Source organism: Amblyomma mixtum, chromosome 8 (genome assembly GCF_055824585.1).
Source record: "Amblyomma mixtum isolate Tamu chromosome 8, ASM5582458v1, whole genome shotgun sequence".
Lineage (NCBI taxonomy): Eukaryota > Metazoa > Arthropoda > Arachnida > Ixodida > Ixodidae > Amblyomma > Amblyomma mixtum.
The window spans coordinates 32,552,016-32,571,946 of NC_143019.1; the positions used below are offsets into that span (position 1 = coordinate 32,552,016).

The window sequence follows — 19,931 nt, forward strand, 5'->3', positions numbered from 1 at the left end:
AAAGTTGTCTGAGGTGTTTTGCCGCTGCGGATTCTCTGAGGTGCAGGTTACTGACAACGCCACGTACGTCACTTCAAAAGTATTTTGTGGTACGGGTGCAGCAATAGGTTTAGGCAGCGGATAACGACACGCTAACATCCCAAGTCCATTTTGGGCCCTTATTGTCACAAACCTTGGGTGGTGTGAGCTGAAAGACCATGCATATCTGCATGCAGTTGCTTGAAATGTATTATCAGTCTATCAGCTTGAAGCCATTTTATAGACAATGGTCATTTGTCTCCTGTATTTTAACTGCTGGCAGAAGCGCCGCAAGGGCCATGAGTTTGATGATCTGTTATCTCCATCAATGCGTCATTAAAGGAAGCACATTTCGTCATTGTCAACCGATTTGTTCCTTACATAGCGTCTACAACGTCACCTGTTAGAGGCGGACCCCAACGCCCTCCCTCGCTTCCTAGATCTCGTGGGTGTCGTCCGTATGAAATTACAATACAAAGCGAGGCCAATAAATTGCCGCCTCACATGAGTAAACCCTCGAACATGCCCTTTTGGCATAATTCCTCTTGCTTATGCCTCTTAGCCAGGTGATGCTAAAACGGATGTCACATTACAGAGATGTCTTTCAACCTTCTTTCAACAAGCAGACAAAGAGCATTCTGGTTTTGTTATTCATCATCATCATCAGCCTGAATACGCCCAATGCAGGGCAAAGTCCTCTCCCATACCTCTCCAGTTAAACCTGTTATTGATTACCTTGGTAAATACCTTGCATGCAAAGGGCTGTATACTGATTGGTCGGTAACTTTTCATGTCCTTGACGTATACTTTGTCATGGACTGAAATGATGTTATCGCTCATTGGAGCTTCTGGTATGCTTGAGGTCATAAGACATTGCACATACAAAGGGGTTAGTTTTTCTAGCACAACCTCTCCATCTTCCTTTCAACAGATCTGCTGTTACCTGATCCTCACCAGCTGCTTTCCGCCTTTGCATTTCTCTTAAGGCTTTCTTTAATTCCTCCTTCGTTTCTGGCGGGATGTCCCATTGCTGTGTGCTACTGCTTCTCACATTAACGTTTTGCTTATATTGGCTACTATATATTTTTGTGGAATTCTTCGGCTGTTTTAACTGTTTTATTCATATTGCTAATGACATTGTCCTCTCTGTCTCCTACAGCGTAGATCTGATCTTTGCCTATGCCTAATTTCCTATTCAACGCTTTTAGGCTACCTCCGTCCTTTCGCGCATGCTCAATTCTCTCCATATTAAGCTTCTTATATGGGTTACCTTAGGCTTATTGATTAACTTTGATATCTGTGCCAGGCCTATGCTCTCTGTGGTATTAGAGGCTTTCATTTCATGCTTTGGTGTTTCTTAATCACATCTTTTTTTTCCTAAGATAGCTTGCAGGTATCCTGTCGAGCCAACTTACCGTCGGCTTCTACTGCGCCCTCCGTAATGATAGCTGTGAGATTATCGTTCATTGCTTGAACATTACGATCGTCGTTGTTAGTTAGAGCCGAATATCTGTTCTGCAGCTCAGTTCTCAATTCCTCTAGCTTCCCTCTACCCTCTAACTCGTTAATGAGCTTCCGCCTCACTAGTCCCTTCCTTTTCGTCTTCAAATTTAGGCTAAGTCGAGACCTGTGGACGCTACAACGCACCTTTCCGAGGACCTCAACATCTTGCACTAAGCAGGGTGAGCGCATAGTATGAAGTCAATTCTATTTTTAGTCCCATCATTTGGACTCTCCCACATTCACTTCCCGTTCTTTAGTTTCCAAAGAAGGTATTCGTGATTAGTAAATTATTTCTATCAGATAACTCTGTTAATAACTCTCCCCCGCTATATCTTAGAGCCTATGCCGTAGTCGCTTACTTCCTGGTCTCCAGCCTGCTAATTGCCTGCGTTAGCGTTGAAGTCGCCCATCAGTACAGTGCACTGTGTTTTTACTTAGCTCATTGCCGATTCCACGCCTTCAGAAGCTTTCGAGGATCTGGTCATCATGGCTGGATGTAGATGTGTAGGCCTGTACCTTCTTCAGTTCATACCTTTTATTAAGCCCAGTTACGATAACTGCCACCCTCTCGTTAAAACTATACAATTTCTACACTGTAGAATACTCTATGCTATAGTTTGTTCTTAATGTTGTTAACTGTGCAGGTATAAGTAGTCGTTATGGTGAGCTGCAGAAAAGCGAATCTGAAGCTCTCACATTGAAAGAACTCTGTTAAACCTACAAGAGACTATTTATGAGCATTCAAGGCTCCTGGAACAAAGGGACTTGGTGATTGTCGATGCTGCTGCCTGAAGGAAAGTAAGATAAGGCTTGAGTGCCACGGGGCGCTTTCCATGCCGGAGAAATGGAAATATAGTCGCATATAACTTGCATCAGACCCTTCCCAAAAGTGGAATGTAAGAAGCACTGCCCTGCAGAATGAAAAAAAAAGCCATCGTTAATGGTTGTCGGTAGGCACATAAAAAAGAAGTCGCTCTTTGGCTTTACTAATTGCTTCACGTTTCAAAAAAAAAAAAAAAATTGAGAGGAGCCATAAGCTCTTCCTTAAGGCAGAGTCTACCCATAATGCCCATATATGCGACAGCTTTAGTGGGGTAATGCCCATATATGCAGAATTGGTCATACCCTAGTTAACATTCATAGATCCCTGAAGTCCTCATACCGCTGCTTGCGCAGTGGTGCAGCGGTTAATCGATGCGCCACTACTTTCCGATGGCAGTTGCTCCCAGCGGTGGGCCTTGTGCGACCCAGGTTGCTCATCCCGAGCAAGCTGTCGCGGCCAGTCATTAATTTAACTGCCACCTGCCAGGGTGAGCAGTTTACCCACAACCCAATGGGCAGGTTGTGATGATGTCACGAGGTCATGTGTGCCTGCTTGGTTGCTTCTATGTGGAATTTTCATGGATTTTTCGATCACGGTCAGTGACGCCGATGACGACACCTGATTCTCTACAACACTAGCTCTTGTCGCGTTATTATGGTTGATAAGGAGGTTCAAATTTTGAAGTGCTTATTATGCACTCCTTCCCCCCCCCCCTCCCCCAAGGCTATGAATTGTCTGAAATGCGCATAATTTTTTAAATGCCTCTAATTTAAATGCCTAATATTATTATAAGTGAAATAAGACACCACCGGGAATGAAAAAAAAACTAGAAGTATGAAGCAAGTTGCGGCTTACTTGAATATGTGGCCTCTGCCCTTTATAGGCCTCATGTTGCTTTTACGACGTTTGGCGCTGGTCATGGAGGGGCCAACACGGCTTTTGATTTCTGCTCCCATTGTCAAGAAGAGCTCCTCCACGTTGGTACCGTGTAGGGCACTTGTCTCCACGTATTGAATATGCAGCCGACCTGCAAGGTCCTGTGCGAGAAAACGGTCTCTAAAATACGATCACAAAATTTTCGTGGTGAATTTTCCAGCAATTATGTCTATCACTGCGCTCTTCACTGAGGCTGAAGTAAGAGAATGAGTGGGACATCCAGTCAGCCGCGTCAGCTGCATCAGCGTCAGCTCCAGTCAGCCGCGTCACTAATCCGGCGGGTCAGGAAGGAAGTTGGCTTTCTCGAGTTGGATATTTATAACATGAATGCCGTTGTCTGTAGCATCATTGTCGAAATCACGTTAACTGATTCTACATCACAAAATACATGAACGCAGATTGTACCTGCTGCATTAGAAATTTTAGTGACCCCATTTTATAAATGTGCAACTCGGGGAAACCAACTCAACGAGCTTCAAAACGCGTTTTTTTAATGTTACATATTTCGGACCACATTTCCAATAAAGAACATTTTAAAAACTGAGCTTACCTTAGATATTTACAGCTTCAGTTTCGAAAAAAAAATTTGGAGGGGACACTTATGACGACGTGTGCGACGAGATAGCGTAATGGTTAAATCCCATATATACACAAAGTCGTTCTCTACTCTACATTTACAGACCCCTGGGAGCCGTAATACCCCTCCTGGCACAGTGGAGCAACAGTTACGCGATGCGCCACTGCCCTGCGATGGCAGGTGCTTCCAGCGATGGGCCCAGGGTGCTCTTCCTGAGCCATCAGTCATTAATTTAACTGCCACCTACACCTACCTACATTACAGATAAAACTGCAATTTCTAGAATCACAGCTTGTACAGGTGTGCTGCAGAAAAGTGTACTTTTTACTGAACGCACACGGCTTAGAAAGCATTTCCACTAAAATCAGCTTTTCGTAGGCTTTTACCATCACTAAGAGTAACTGGTTTGGTTTAGTTTATGGGGTTTAACGTCGCAAAGCGACTAAGGCTATGAGAGACGCCGTAGTGGAGGGCTCCGGAAATTTCGACCACCTGGGGTTCTTTAACGTGCACTGACATCGCACAGTACACGGGCCTCTAGAATTTCTCCTCCAAAGAAATTCTAGCCGCCGCGGCCGGGATCGAACCCGCGTCTTTTGGGTCAGCAGCCGAGCACCATAGCCGCTGAGCCACCGCGGCGGCGCTAAGAGTAACTGTTTGATATAATTCCGCGCAGGCTTCTCAACATTCGTTTTAACACAGCCAAACCAGGCTTTATGCTTGGTTGATTTTTATGCCTGGCTACAGCAGCTTCAACAGGCCGTATGCCTGGTTTCGAAAGATTTTCGCTCACGTCACCGAAAAGATGCATAAGCGCTGCACCGAGTCTACAGACAATCACTGACAGAGCACGAAGGGCCTTCTATGTATGCCTGCCGATGGCGGTTTCGTTAACCTTAATGTACAGGGTTGTCCACTATAAGTACGAGCACGGCGCATCGTGGCCGCGCTCCGCGGGGCGCGAGCGCATCCGGCGCGGTCGTGCATCGAAGCTCTGCGGCGCAGGCGCACACGGGCCTGGAGGCGGCGCTTCGTGGCGCCTGCTACAGCGCGGGTGAGCACAGTTCTTGTCGTGCGGTGAAGCCCACCTAACTCTCCACATGATTACAGCGCTCGTGTGCACCGAGACAGCACTGTGGGAAAGCGCACTAACTACAGCGCGTTGTCGCTGGTTGCGCGTACGACAACCCAGCGGCCTCACGTCTCAGTGCCACGATCTCGGTGATATGCAGGTATTGCTGCAAACCTGTCATTGCAGGTTTCGATTGATTTCATTTATGGGGTTTTACATCCGAAAGCGACATAGACTACATGGAACGTTATAGCCGAGGACTCCAGATTATTGTCGAGCATATGAAAGTTTTTAACGTTCGATGACATCCCACAGTACACGGGTGCCTATATATATATATATAGGCTAACTTTAGCCAATGGTTGGAATATAAAATATTTGAGGTATGCCAGGGAAACCACTTACACCTGCCAACCGGCTTGCGCACCATACGCAATTTTTCGTTTTGCAATGAACTAATTAGCAATTGAGATAATTTTTCTAAATGCGTAAATATTGATTTTAGATAGCAGATGTGAATAGCAAAGTTGGAGAGCACCTTCAGAAACCTCCATTCTATTTATTTGCAATAAAGAAAGCCTCACGTGTATTGTTTTTCCGAGCTCCAAAGAAAGTCCGCGAAATACAAAGAAATCACGTGACTAGCGCATTCGTGCGCCACAATTGCGCTGCTCTCGATCCTGGATATTAGCGCACGTTAAAAAACCACATGTTTAAAAACCCCCAGCGACGGCAGCTCGAGCAACACGTCCGTAACGCCGCTCTTCTGCACATGCAGGTTGATCGGTGCCAGCCGGAAATTCTTGCGGCTGCCTACCCACCTTCGTGCTTTTGCAAGCCTTTTCTGCCGAAGACTGGACAGTGATTTTGTTTGCCAGTCACCGTTCTCAACGTTCCGGACCATTCCGGACCATTCGGCGGCGCGTCTGCGACCGCTCCTGGCAACCATTTCGCCACCAGCAGAGACATCTGTGTTCCGGACTGCTGCAGGGGGGCGTGTTTCGTCACGCATTTTGGCAGCGACGGCAGCTCGAGCAACACGTCCGTAACGCCGCTCTTCTGCTCATGCAGGTTGATCGGTGCCAGCCGGAAATTCTTGCGGCTGCCTACCCACCTTCGTGCTTTTGCAAGCCTTTTCTGCCGAAGACTGGACAGACATTTTGTTTGCCAGTCACCGTTCTCAACGTTCCGGACCATTCCGGACCATTCGGCGGCGCGTCTGCGACTGCTCCTGGCAACCATTTCGCCACCAGCAGAGACATCTGTGTTCCGGACTGCTGCAGGGGGGCGTGTTTCGTCACGCATTTTGGCAGCGACGGCAGCTCGAGCAACACGTCCGTAACGCCGCTCTTCTGCACATGCAGGTTGGTGACCGTCACTTATCTTTACCACGCGGTTATCACGCGCTTTTGCTGCCGTTGCTGCCAACTTGCTACAGTGTTCAGTGCTATAACTGCGAGCCATGCCTCGGTGCTGTACTTGTCGCGTGGCGCTTCGTGATGACGAGCCTTCAATAGTTTGCTGTGACTGCAAATTTCATTTTCATGCTGTTGAGTGTTCTGGTATGACTGAAGAAGTGTTCAACTCTAAAAAAAGCAAAAAGTCCTGGAAATGTGCAATGTGCAGGCCAAGTGGCGCTCGGGACGACGGTCCCGTGGCTTTTGGAAAGGAGGACGCTGAACTAAAGTCCCTCGTATTAGAGATCAACCGGAAATTGTCATCCCTTCTCCCACTAACAGACAAAGTAGATGGCATTGAACAATCGATCCAGATGTTATCGAACCAGTTCGATGCAGTGCAAGAAAAGTTAAAGCAACAGGGAAAGGAAATAAAAGACATTAAGGCACGAATTGACCGAATTGAGAGAGAGGAAGACGTTGGGGGCCTGGCGCGACTGCAAATGGATGTTGACGATCTTGAGTGGCGGAGTAGGCGGTTAAACATTGAAATACATGGTCTAGCGGAATCTCAAGATGAAGACCTCCTTGCTAAAGTCAATGAACTTGCAGACGAGTTGAACATGCATCAACTCGTAAAGGAGGACATTCTGGCTGTTCATAGGCTGCCCGCGAAGCCCGGGTACACAAAAGCCGTGATCGTGAGGTTTGCGCGCCAGGACCTAAGAGATGCATGGTTGGAAAAAAGAAAAGCTCTGAGGGATTCCGAAGGAAAGAGATATATCACAGAAAACATGACAAAGCGTTCAAAAGCGCTCCTGGTAGCTGTCAAGGCATGGGCTAAATCGCATGACTATGACTTTGCCTGGCACTCAAACGGAAAGGTCCTGGTGCGCAGAAGGCCTGGGGACTCCGCCGTAGTCATCAAATGTGAAAGTGATCTCTCAAACCTGGTCACCTGAGTCCTGTGTCTGTGCTGTGTTGCCTTTGTTCTGTCTAAATTCCAAGTTCAATGGCGCATTTGGGATACATATCTTCGGATGAGCTAACCAAAGAATATGGAAATAGAGACACTCTCCTGCGTTGTTTCCATTTAAACGTTCAGTCTCTACAAAACAAAACTGCTGAACTTGAGTGCCTATATAATAGAATACAGAATTGCTTCAATGTACTTATGTTTACCGAGACCTGGCAAGCTCATGAAACGGATGCGTTTTACCTTCCTAACATAAAAACATTTTATGTTCATAGAACCAAGCGCCGTGGTGGGGGCGTATCTCCTCTTGTAGAAAACTCCTTACAAGCCCGTTCATTGGCAGACTTCTCTGCTGTTACAGATAGTTATGAAATTGTGTGTGTGCAGGCAAAAGATATCGTTATTGCAGCATGCTACCGTCCTCCAGATGGCAATGTGTGTGATTTTTTTGAGTTCCTGGACAATATGTTAACATTTGTAAATGAAAATCATTATAATGTCATTATTGGCGGTGATTTTAATATTGACATGTCATGTAATACCTCCAGAAAAGTTGAATTTGAAAATCTGCTTAGTAGCAATGCCTGCTCTAACCTTATAAATATGGCTACTCGGTTGACACCTACTTCAGAAACTACTATAGATTTGTTCCTAGCTAATTATCATATAGGGTCCATCACTACAGCTATTCTTCCCTGTTCCATTAGTGACCATATGGCAATATGTTGTAAGGTTGACACTAATCCGTTTAATACAACAGAGGGCCCTGCGATGTTTTCTCAGTTGATTTCACAGAAAACACTAGACTCTTTCCGTACAGAGTTAGAAACCACAAGCTGGGACTACATCCGGAACATTGCTGATGCAAATGCTGCATATGAAGCGTTTATGGGTCGTTTCTTATGTATCTATAAAAAGCATTTCATTCGTAAGGAACGTGTAAAAAACAAAAATTATAAAAAACCTTGGATGACCCGTGAACTTCACAAAAAAATCCATAAAAAAGATCGACTTTTCAAAAAATTTATGAATTCCCGTAATGAGGCGGACCTTCTAGCTTTTAAACGTTTCCGTAATGTTTTAAATAAAGAACTGAAAAAGTGCAGGGACGCCTACTACTTTCGTTACTTTTCTAAGTGCTCAGGTCGAATGAGTGAATTATGGAGTAAAATGAATGTTCTTATGGGGCGTGGGCAGGAAAAAGATTCCGTAGTAGAGATTATACATGACGGAAAAACGCTGAGAGGGGACGCAATGGTTAATGCTATTAACGAGTTCTTTGTTAACAGGAATGTGACTGCACGCCCTTCAGGAAACAACACAATGCAAGGTATAGCTAACAATAATACTTTTTTCTTAGAACCAACCGACATTCAAGAAGTTTGCTCTGTGTTTGCAAATTTGAAAAATTCGCGTAGCTGCGACGCTGACGATGTGCAAATTAGTCGAGTGAAATATGTCCTTGACGTTATAAGTCCCATACTAACCTACATATATAATCTTTGCCTTTCAACTGCTGTTTATCCAACAAAAATGCAAGTGGCTCGAGTGATTCCGCTATACAAAAAAAAGGTGATAACCGAGAAGTTTCGAACTACCGCCCCATATCAATATTGCCTGTGTTTTCTAAAGGTCTGGAAAAAATCCTATTCAAACAACTTTCACGTTTCTGCCACAAATATGATATAATCACAAAATCGCAGTATGGCTTCCAAAAACATCGGTCCACAGAACTGGCACTTCTTGATCAAAAAGAATACATTTTGCAAAACTTCGAGGATAAGAACTACGTTCTGGGGATTTTTGTTGACTTTACGCAGGCTTTTGACAACATTAATCACTCTATTCTTTTTGATAAATTACATCACTACGGTATCAGAGGACATGCACTTAATATGTTAATTAGTTATCTCTCTCACAGAAAACAATTTGTTCAAGTAAGCCATTTAATATCTAATCAGAAAGCAATAGTCGCAGGCGTACCTCAAGGAAGTATTCTTGGTCCCTTACTCTTTAATTTATACATTAATGATATAGTATGTATATCATCTGACCTGAAGTTTGTTATATATGCAGACGACACTAGTATATTTGTGCCTTCATCCTCTTGTGCTGACGCGTTCGTTAAAGGAAACATAGCCTTAAAAAAGTTGGAAGCTTGGACAGACAGTAATCAACTGAATATCAATACAAAAAAAACAAAAGCAGTAATTTTTCACCCCAAGGGTAAGCAGCTATCTACCGATTACGATCTTCTGTTTAGAGGTACAAGGATTGAGGTGGTCGAAATAATAAAGGTATTGGGCGTTTTCTTTTCCAAGACGTTGCAATGGGATGACCACGTAAACCATATTTTGCAGAAATTATGTTCCATAACAGGTATACTCAGTCGAAATCGCTATGTCTTTCCAATGCCTGCAAAACTAGCCATTTATTATGCCTTATTTTCTTCCTACATGAACTATTCTCATTTAGTCTGGGGCACAACGACCGACAAAAACCTCAGTAGTCTTTTAAGGATGCAAAAAAAGGTTTTACGGATCATTAATAATTTGCCTAAGTTTTACTCAAGTAAACATATCTTCAGAAATCTTAAGGTCATTCCAATAACTAAAATGTATCATTATAAACTCCTACGCGAATATAAACTCAGCATCAAGGAAAATCAAAGGCTGTTTTTGGACATATCGAACTTAGAATTAATAGGCAACGCGGCCTATAATACGAGGACAACAGACCGTTGGAAAGTGCCAAAATGCCGTACGAACTATGGGTTTCAGAGTCTTAGGAATAACCTGCCTCGATTACTAAATGAACATATTAAAGCGGAAAAAGATATTTTAGGACTCAATTTCCGGAACCTGAAGGCGTTGTTTTATTAATTTGCATGTCCCTAATACACACCACACATTTCATAAACAAAACACCTTGTACAGATATTTAGCCACTGTTTCATTATAACTGCATGTCTTTATTTCCCGACCGTTCCATGAGCTTGTCGCCATATCTTTCATAAAAATGCTAAGTTATAATTTTGTTTGTTTCTGTATATATCTGTACATTTTGTTCTGTACATTTGTTTCTGGATTGTGTTGCTTCGTTGCTGTCAATGCCAGGGGGGACCAAGATTTTTTTTTCAAGCCGTAAAGGAACGGCTTTTCTTCTTGGCCCCTTTCACAATGTGTACGTCATGTTGTGAAAACCAAATAAAATGAATGAATGAATGAATGTGCTAGACAATAACCCGGGGTCCTCGACTATAACGTCCCATGTAGTCTATGTCATTTTCGGGCGTTAAACCCCATAAACTAAATCAATTAAAACCTGAAATGACAAGTTTGCAGCAATACATGCATATCACCGAGATCGTGGCACTGAGACGTGAGGCCGCTGAGTTGTCGTACGCGCAGTAGTTAGTGCACTTTCCCACAGTGCTGTCTCGGTGCACACGGGCGCTGTAATCATGCAGAAAGTTAGGTACGCTTCACCGCAGAGCAAGCACTGTGCGCACCCGCGCTGTAGCAGGCGACACGAAGCACCGCCTCCAGGCCCGTGTGCGCCTGCGCCGCAGAGCTTCGAACAGCGGCTTCGAGAGCCGGATGCGCTCGCGGCCCGCGGAGCGCGGCCACGAGAGTGGACGACCCTGTACAAGCGATAGTCTGCTACTAGACTACATTACAAAACGCTTGCTGTTGTCCAGATTGTACTACATCCAGATAGGAAAACATATCACTTCTTCATATTAACATTCTATGTTCTTATCAATTCCATCAAAAGAGGATTGGCTACAATTTTTTTGTTGCTTTTCATTCTTCACCGTGGGCATGCGGTCTTCTCAGTTTCTTGCTAAGCACGAAGCGGCGGTTTTGCTCTGGAACTGTAGACCCCACTCAAAGGAGTAGCTTAAATGTTCGTCAGTGTTGTCATTCTTTTAGGCACGCTATCTAGAATGTTTCTTGTTTTTAAATTGCATGGGCTGAAGTGACGGGCAATCTCGTCCCAACAGCCACGAAGTGTACTTTTTACTATCGCGACGACGAGTTGTTTCCTCTACTTCGTGGGCACAAGTCCGACTGGCAAATATTTCATTTGTATTTTACGCAAACAATCTAGCAAATCTGTCTGCTGTGTACGGCTCTGTCCTCGCCTGCCATCACAACCATGTGTCACCGAGGTACATTGGACCTCTCTCAAAGTGGTCTTACAATGTACTTCAACGTTATATAAATTCATTTACGTGCACTTGCTTATGCATCTGATATTATTGATAAGCTGTTTGTACTTTTGGTGGTATAAGTGTGGTTTCCAGTATAAATGTAAATATAGCAGAGCTTATAAGCTCGGCTAGTAGCCCGGATGTGGTAAAGTGCAAGTATTTGCGATGACTCATACACAGTATTAGATATAATTAAATGGTACTCATTATGAATGGAACACAGTGAACTTATAAAAGAGAGAATGGGGCTAGAGGACAAGACATTCGGCCACATTTCTATTGCAAGTAGGAACTTGCTGGTGGATCAACAGCCTTTAACAGGATGGTTATTGTGCGTTGGTTTAAGTTGGACTCAATAATTTTAGTCATTCGTTGTAAAAAAAGTTATCTTCATAACTGATTTCTATGCTTTAGCAAAAAAAAAACAGCAGTAAGTTCACGTATCATCAATAATTCCTTGCTAAAAGAACTGAAGGTACGAAGAGAAGGTATGTGCTAATGTAAGCTTAGTAGGTAATATTTTCCCAGCCTTGCCCACTGTCTGACAAAAAAATCAACCAGTTATCAAGCAAAAGCGCCATAGAAGCTCAACTCACCTCAGCGGTGGCGTAGTGAACCGATCTCCAATTGACCAGATCGCTCTTGTTGCCGACCAAAGTTATGCTGACATCCTGGGAGGCATATTTCTCAATTTGATGGAACCACTGATATACGCTGGCGAAGGACTCCTACAACAGGAATAACGCAGAAACAGCACACAAGCCGAATAAAGATCACAAGCGAAGTAAACTGTTTGCCAGATACTCTTAAAATACTCGCAGGCCCCCAGTTTCTTCTTCCAGACTTCGATGCTACCTGTCTCGCCTCCCATACTCCAGGGCTTTTGATTTTGCAGCTATATCCAGTTTGAAAAATCGCTGATATTTGGTTCTTGTTTTTAGCCCCTTTTAATATACTTTGTTGTTAGTCGGAATTAATGAAGGACAAGGTGCTGGAAATTTCCAAGTGCTACTAATATTTTTTTCTGCGCTTAATCAAATGTTCAATGGGAAGAAGGAAGTAACAGGCTACCATGAAATTGTATATCGCACAGTCGGGGACAAAAGTCTCCGGACCACGTATTCCTCAAACGAAGCTCATAGCTCTACAATCAAACAGCGGCTGGAGACCGCACTTGTGCAAGATGAAAGAACCAAAAATTAACTTTTACCTCCACGAGTGTGGTCTCCAGCCGCCGACTAATAGCAGAGCTATCGGCTTCGTTAGAGGAACACGTCCGGAGACTTTTGTTCCCGACTGTACGTATCGTACGTGATTCGGGGAAAAAAACAAACGCCAGGTTGGCATGCGTATGCACATGTCATCTGGTGATAACGCTAAGCTGCCATGACTTTAAGATGGCTGGCACAGTGTGTGCCATATCGATTCTGCAGCGGCGCCCTCAGAAACCCATCACTAGAGACAGTTCCATATTCGTGCGCAATGCCATATTCGTGCGCAAGGTGCGAGAGGCCGGGTTTCCTTGCTAAAAGTAACCACCGTTTTAAGAAGAATGGCGAGGGTTCAACGTGGCTTGCATCTAGCGACCATGCTTAACAAAGCGAAAGCTCTGTTAAGCACTACCTTTTAAATCTTCAGTTAATTGAACTATAACCTCCTGCTGATAGTTTCACGAGTGCAATGAGCACAGAGCTACACTGGCCCTGATGTGAATTTGTGGTTGGACTCGCGGTCTTGCAAAAAGAGGAAAAAGGCGCGTTACGATTCTCTGCCTCTAATGAAAAATATTGAGCGAATGCTAGGGAATAGTTGTATTCTGCAAGAAAACGACATTCACTAGGTAGGTTGGGAGCAAGACACTGAGGCTCTGAAGCGCATATCTAGAACTCTTGGAACCCTCGCAGCATCGATCAGTGAGCATACTCAGCAATTACTTGCTGAAATGGTACTGATTTAGCCAATAAAAACAATACCTGCTCGGTGACATCGTACATTATAATGATTCCATGGAGTTGTCTCAAATATCTAGCCGTGATGTTCGAGAGGCCCGTGTCCGTTGCCGTGGTCCACTGCAACATACGGAGCATGGCAGTAAATCGATAAAGACGAAGAACATCGTGGAGCAGGCGCGGTACAGCAGGGCGTTTCGCACCCACCGCAGTGGCCGGTCATAGTGCGGGGGGAAACTCTGTCAAGTCTAGGCCAAGCCGCGTACACGTAAGACGACTCTACTTCAAAGCAGAAGGGGAGAAAGCCGTCCGTATTGCTTAGTTCGTAGAGCACTGCACGCGGTATGTAGCTTCGTGGTACATCGATAGCGTGATAGTCGGTTCTGCAATTTTTTATAAAGTCATCTTCCATATAAATGATTACGGAACTGATTTTCCACCCTAGCAACACTTACCTATAACACTGAAAGTTAGATGCTATTTGCTTGGTTTTAATGAGCGTTGACTTCCTTTGCAGAATTTCTTTGCTCCTAGGAAGCAGCTGTGCCGGCATAGGAGAGCGAGACACTGGAAAATGAACTCTCCACATTAAGAGTTCTCAATGAAATGGTTCTTATAATGCGGAAAGTTTAGTTGTAATGGAATCACGGTAATTTAACAGAAGACGGCCGAATGAAGACGAATGGATTCGATGATCGGCGACCATGCTCATCATTTTTGCAGCTGCACGTTCTCTTTCTCTGTTTGCGGGATCAGTGTCACCCAAATTATTCTCTCAAATTTTCTAGACGTATTCTCACATATGCCTTCGCAATCACGCAAAATTCAACGGGTTTTGGCGGTAAGCGCTGAGGTAGTTATTTTCAGAGTTCAATTCTCAGTGGTCGCCCGCACACAAAATTTAGGGTGAGGTAGGTGAACAGCAGCCTATTCCTTCACTATTACTGTATTGCAGGAGAGGTGAAAGCCAATTATAATTCGAAATAAAATGGCCTAGATGCAATGCAATTTAGAAGAGATATAGAGAAATGAAGAGAGGTGAGAAGGTATAAAAGAGTAGAAGGAGTAGTATAGAGTGTTGCTGTAAAAGGGGTGACAAAGGGACGTTAAAAGATAACGGTCGTTATCAGTGCCTCTGCTCTCCCCCCTCTCCAACTGAACGGATCCAGCGCCTAGCGCACAGCAAGCTGAAGGCTAACGCAAGCCTAATCTTAACAGCTTCTTGAGCGTTGAGCAGAAACGGCTAGAAAGTGGGGAGTGAGTTCAACCGACTAAGGCTTTCCACTTAAGTTTTGCAACATGGTGGAAGCAAGTCCAGACAGGGAGTAACCATAAAAAATGAAGCAGAGAACGCCTACAGTGACTACCACTTTGACATATACGCCAGAAGGCTGGAGCGCAAGAAACAATTTTAAAACACAGTTAGTCGTAAGACGTTATTGTTTTAACTGTCATTACGGCATTCCCTGTGCTCAGACAAATGCGGCGTGTAAAATGTGCGCTTTTCATATGAGAACAGAAAAGAGCGAGAACTTACGATCTGCAGCTTGATCACATGGCCGTCTAGCTTGATTGTCTTCAATTTCTGCAAGCAAGAAAGATACAAACAATGCAAAGCAAAAATGATTTCAATTACGACAAAGAACGCAGTGGGTCTGTGACACAAATACCACTCATAATGTAGTGCATTCAAGGTTCCTTGCTGTGATCTTGACTGCAGCGCCACGCGCTAAACTTTTTATTTCCCTACTCACAGGACATTTGCTTCCTGCAATAACTTCAAATTCAGAATCTTTCGGTTTCGCTTCTTTAAAGTATTCGGTGTAATTTTATGCAAGCTATTTTTGTAAATGTTTTAAAAAGCCGTTAGCTGCGCTTCTCTGTTCTCACCTTTCTCTCCCTATAAAGGGAACCAGTCCATTTTAGGGATAGAAAAGTGACTACAGAGAAGTGCAGGTAGCGCCCTTTACAACATTTGCAAACATAGTTTACATAAAATTACAGCGAATACGTTTGAAGAAGCGATACCGAAAGATTCTGAAACTGATGTCTTCTTTTTCCTTGCCAGCGTTTTAGTTAAGTTGCGTAAAGATGTGTGCTTTAGTTGTGTGGTGTTGTGTTTCCATTCAACTTGCTCGGCTACTGGCTGATTACTTTCTGAATAAAGTATATGTCATGATATTGTGGGCGGCTTGATGTTTGATTGGCGCCAAAATTATAATTATTCGGGCCAACCTGCCCACCACTGCATTCTCCGTAAATTTGGAGGGGGAGGAGCGACAAACTTCTCCACCCCGCGTGCGGAAGGTGAGGATCGACTGCTGACCGGCGATAGGGGCCACGCCTGATTAGTCGTTGACCGGAGGCATGAGGCGTAGGCAAGTTTCTTTAGCAACCCCTTTACTTGGGCAAGAACGAGAACAAACGGTTACAAAACAAGCCAAGCAAAATAGCGGTAATGCACAGGCGCGACGCGAACAACAAGCACAAAATCAGAACACATAACAACTATTAACAAGAAGAGGGGAACATCAGGGCGAGAAATATACAACAAAGTGACACAATTAAAGCAATGCTGTACAAAAGGTTGCGACGAGAAAGAGCGACAGGACAAAGAAAAAGAGTAAGCGAGTGGTGAGAAACGGTGGCTTAGCTGCGTAGTGGCAAGGTCCGGTCGCAGGGAGCGTCGGGCTGCGGAAGCGCGCGGGGCTGATGGGGGGTTGCGGATACGGGTGAACTTGGGCCACGCGTCTTCGGGCCGCCGTCGCGCGCTCTGCGCGTCAGAAACCCGCCTTAGCTCGCTTGCCGACCACTTCCCTGGCTGACCTAACACACGTCCGCACGCACCGAAATCTCCAGGCCAACTCCCCGGCTCGCGGTTTTCCCACCACCGCGTTCCCGTGACAAACAACAAAAAACGAAGAAAAACAAATGAATGCTCTCGGCCCCGTGCACCAACGATTTACAGATGTTGAGAAGGGGGGAGAAGAAACACGAAGAAACTGAAGGGGAGCCCGAGGGAAAGGTACGGTCCTAACGAGGAGCGATGCCACCCTACGACGGCCGGAAAGGGGGCGGGGGCATTCAACAGGCCGCTTCCCGTCTGTGGCCAGCCGTGGCCACCTCGGTCGCAAAAGAAAAAAGGAAAATAAGGCATGCACATACTTTGTGACAGTATATATAGCTCTTTCCAGCATATACACGCGTGTAATAAATACATGCTGAAAAAAAACAACCTTTCTCTCCCCAAATACCGTCTCTGTGGCGCTAGGTCTTCATATACACTGGCTAGAATTCTTTTTTTACTAAAAAGCTTTCTATCACGCATGTAACCAAATGTTGCATCATTCAAATCAGGGCTGAAGCACAGGGCGGTAATACTTTACTTTCACGACAAGCGCGAACAGGAAAAGTTTGACTCTCTGGAATTGCGAGCCCCTTCCAAACCAAACCAAAGAAAATCAACCAAAGAAAGCTCAATTGAACACCAGACAGGGGCTCACTGCCTATAGCACTCGCCTCCCGATTGGGAATTTGAGGGCTGGGCTGCAGGATGCGGCAACAATGTTTTAGTCTAGTTTAAGTGCGCAAAATTGCTCACGGTAGTGATATCTTGATGCGGGCTAATGAACTGTAGTCTTCAGGTGACTGAAAATAATCAGGACCCTTCTCTTCAGCGTGCATCATTGTCAGAGATTTGCTTTGATAGTCTGCATCTCGTGATGACTTAAACACTAAGCCAGGGAGGTTTTTTTTTTGATGTAGCGTGCGTTAGGGGCTCCTTCTACAGTAATGTTCCATAGACATTCGGAAAGAAACTTTTCAAAAAAGTGTCAGTAGTTTGAGCTCGTGTAAAATAAAGATAATCGCTTTGGAGCGGGGGGGGGGGGGGGGGGGCGTAACGGGTACTGAACGGGTAAAAATCTACTTTTTAAGTAATTATAACAGGCTTAGTTTAGGAAGCTAATTAATTTGAGGTGCGTATGGCGAAAAGGCACGTATTAGAGGAACTTCTGCACACTTCTACGTTTATTTATAAGTAATTTAATTACTCGCTTGGCGCTGTTTTTAATGCATTTACATACATGTTGACCTATATGCCAGTGCAAAAAAAAAAAAACAAAACAAAAACACCCATCTCTTTACCGGCAGCGTCAAGGCATTTACTGTCTCAGAAATTCCCTCGATGGATTTTCACTGAACGCCAGATCACTCACGGACGTCAGAGCTTACGTCGGTGAGTATGCCAAAGCGAGCGCACATAGTGTCGTAAAGCTGCGAGCCTAAATTGTGACACAGTTCGTTATCCATACGATAAAGATCACAATTTTGGCTCAAAAACATGTTTTAAATAAAATTTGGTGCATTTCAAAATATTTAGTGTGTTTTGGGACATGTGGAATTTTGAACATGTGGAATTTGCAGAATATGGAGAAGCCAATAAATTTCCAAAGTAGAAAGAAATTATAGTTTATTTGCTCTAATATGTGCTTATGTTTGTTGATTTCATTGGTACGAGTGGTGATAGATGCAAATTAGCTTTAACGACTTTTGGCACGCACCTGAATATGACTCTTGTAATGTTTTTACTCCTACCGTCACACGTGATTGCATAATTCCCTGTTTTTGAGGGCTTCTAAAGGGGAGAGAAATGATGCGACTTTAAAAACGCTCTAGATGGGAGCATAAGTTCCTAAACTACTTCAAAGCGTGCCTTCTATGACACTGTTTCTTTCAACGACTGCCGCGCCTGCGATTTCATTCTCTCATGTAGTGAACACTAATTTTCAATTACCCAGCCTCAGGAGGTCATCCCACCACTAATAATAGACCCTAGGGTGTCCAAATTTTGTTGAGTGAAGTAACAAACCACTCAGGAAATAATCTTTCTCCTCGCTTCCGTTTGGGACTTCTACATTTTTGCAAAATTTTGGTAGACAAGGAGACTTACGAAGTTCACACTTGTTTCTTGAACGAAGCTTCCCTGGCCAGCGCCATCCGTCTTCTTTGTTTCATCTGCCTGTATTGGTTTAGTTACCGCGCTGCCCGCTTCCACGGGACCACGGCTAGCCAGTCTTGCAGCCTCTTCTTCATCTTTTCTCTGCTCCTCTTTCTGAAGCTATCCATGAGAGATAAAACTTGGTAAGTCCTCTGTCAGCAAGTTTTATTGAATTCGCTGAAAAACAAACCAGGCTACCTGACTAAATTTCAAAAAACGTTAGAAGATAAAGGAAAGTCTTTCCAGTAAACTAGCTATAAATTTTTTGAGCACTTTTTCTCCAGAATAATGCAGCGCATTCTATAGGGGTGAGAATTTGCAGTCATTCTCTTTTAGATGTCGCGGCAAGAATAGCACGCGAGCAAATTCCGCTGCATAAAAACATGAGTTAAAAGACAATAAATATTGTTATGGGTCCCCATTATTATCATATTATTTGAGTTCATAATTATAGCTACGAAGGCCTTGTTACTCTTAATACTGGAGATTAACAAACTACTCACTCCACGGAATTATCCTACTAGGGCTCCGTGTTATTAGAAGAGGTCCCATTGTAGTAACGGAATGCCCAAAACTGGGCATTCCACCCAGCGCGTTTTTACTCCCCCAAGCAATTAATTGCTCACAAACATAAATGCAGGCGCAGTCACGAGGCAGCAGAGCGTGGGGGCATAAAACTAAATGAATTCCCACTTCAAAACCAGAGAAAGAATCACATACTGGACCGAGACTCCTTCTCGAAAGCAATGACAATATAGATGAGTTGCCCTGAGAACTAAGTTAATCAGGACGCCTGTCATTAGGACGCCGCCCAAAGGGTCAAAAACTCGAAACGGCAAAAAGGTTAGAAAGTTTTTTTAAACATCTCGTTTTAAGAAAGCTTCCCAAGGAAGAGAACATCTAAGCCCTGCGAGTAGTTACTGATTCACAATCGTAATACTGTAGCCGAAGGAGGGAGCTCGGACAGAAGGTAAGAAATAATGGCTATGTAAAAATCTGCTCTACCTTGGGAACTTTCTTCTAGTATGCTGGATTAGCATCCTTCCAATTCGAGTTGTGCACTAGTAATCCCCACCCTGGAACTAAAGGCGTTTGGATTAGCGTGATTAGAGTGACCGGGTTAAAACCCTGAGTGCGGACACTTCTTAAATCTTCACAAGTATTATTCGTACCCATAAGGTTGCATAGCGGTTTATGACTGTGAGACCCTATTACCATATCTCCGTGAATCGCACTTTCGCGGAGTCGGTTAACGTTGAGCAATGAAAACTAAGAAACTACTGCGTGCAGTGCAAATACATTTTCCACACTTAAAATGTGCATGTGCCACATATGTGCTGAAAATGCATGTGTTTGGCATATTGAGTGGGAAACTATTAAGCCTCTAATATGCCTCTCTTTTGTCATTTCTAATCTTTTTTAGAGAAGTGGTTCTAAATAACTAATCTCTGCAGCCAAAACCCGC

At 44.2% G+C, this 19,931-nt stretch overlaps 1 protein-coding gene across 1 annotated transcript in view; it reads right to left on the minus strand.

The window, feature by feature from the left end:
- Nucleotides 1–19,931, minus strand: part of LOC149331926 (uncharacterized) — a 119,067-nt gene that overhangs the window by 97,520 nt on the left and 1,616 nt on the right. Inside the window, exons 3-7 of the mRNA XM_089556941.1 lie at nucleotides 18,419–18,580; nucleotides 15,005–15,052; nucleotides 13,492–13,587; nucleotides 12,115–12,246; nucleotides 3,200–3,381 (exon numbers count right to left, since the gene is read on the minus strand). Coding sequence (XP_089413067.1) covers nucleotides 3,200–3,381; nucleotides 12,115–12,246; nucleotides 13,492–13,587; nucleotides 15,005–15,052; nucleotides 18,419–18,580 — 620 coding nt within the window. The remainder of the gene's footprint in view (nucleotides 1–3,199; nucleotides 3,382–12,114; nucleotides 12,247–13,491; nucleotides 13,588–15,004; nucleotides 15,053–18,418; nucleotides 18,581–19,931) is intronic.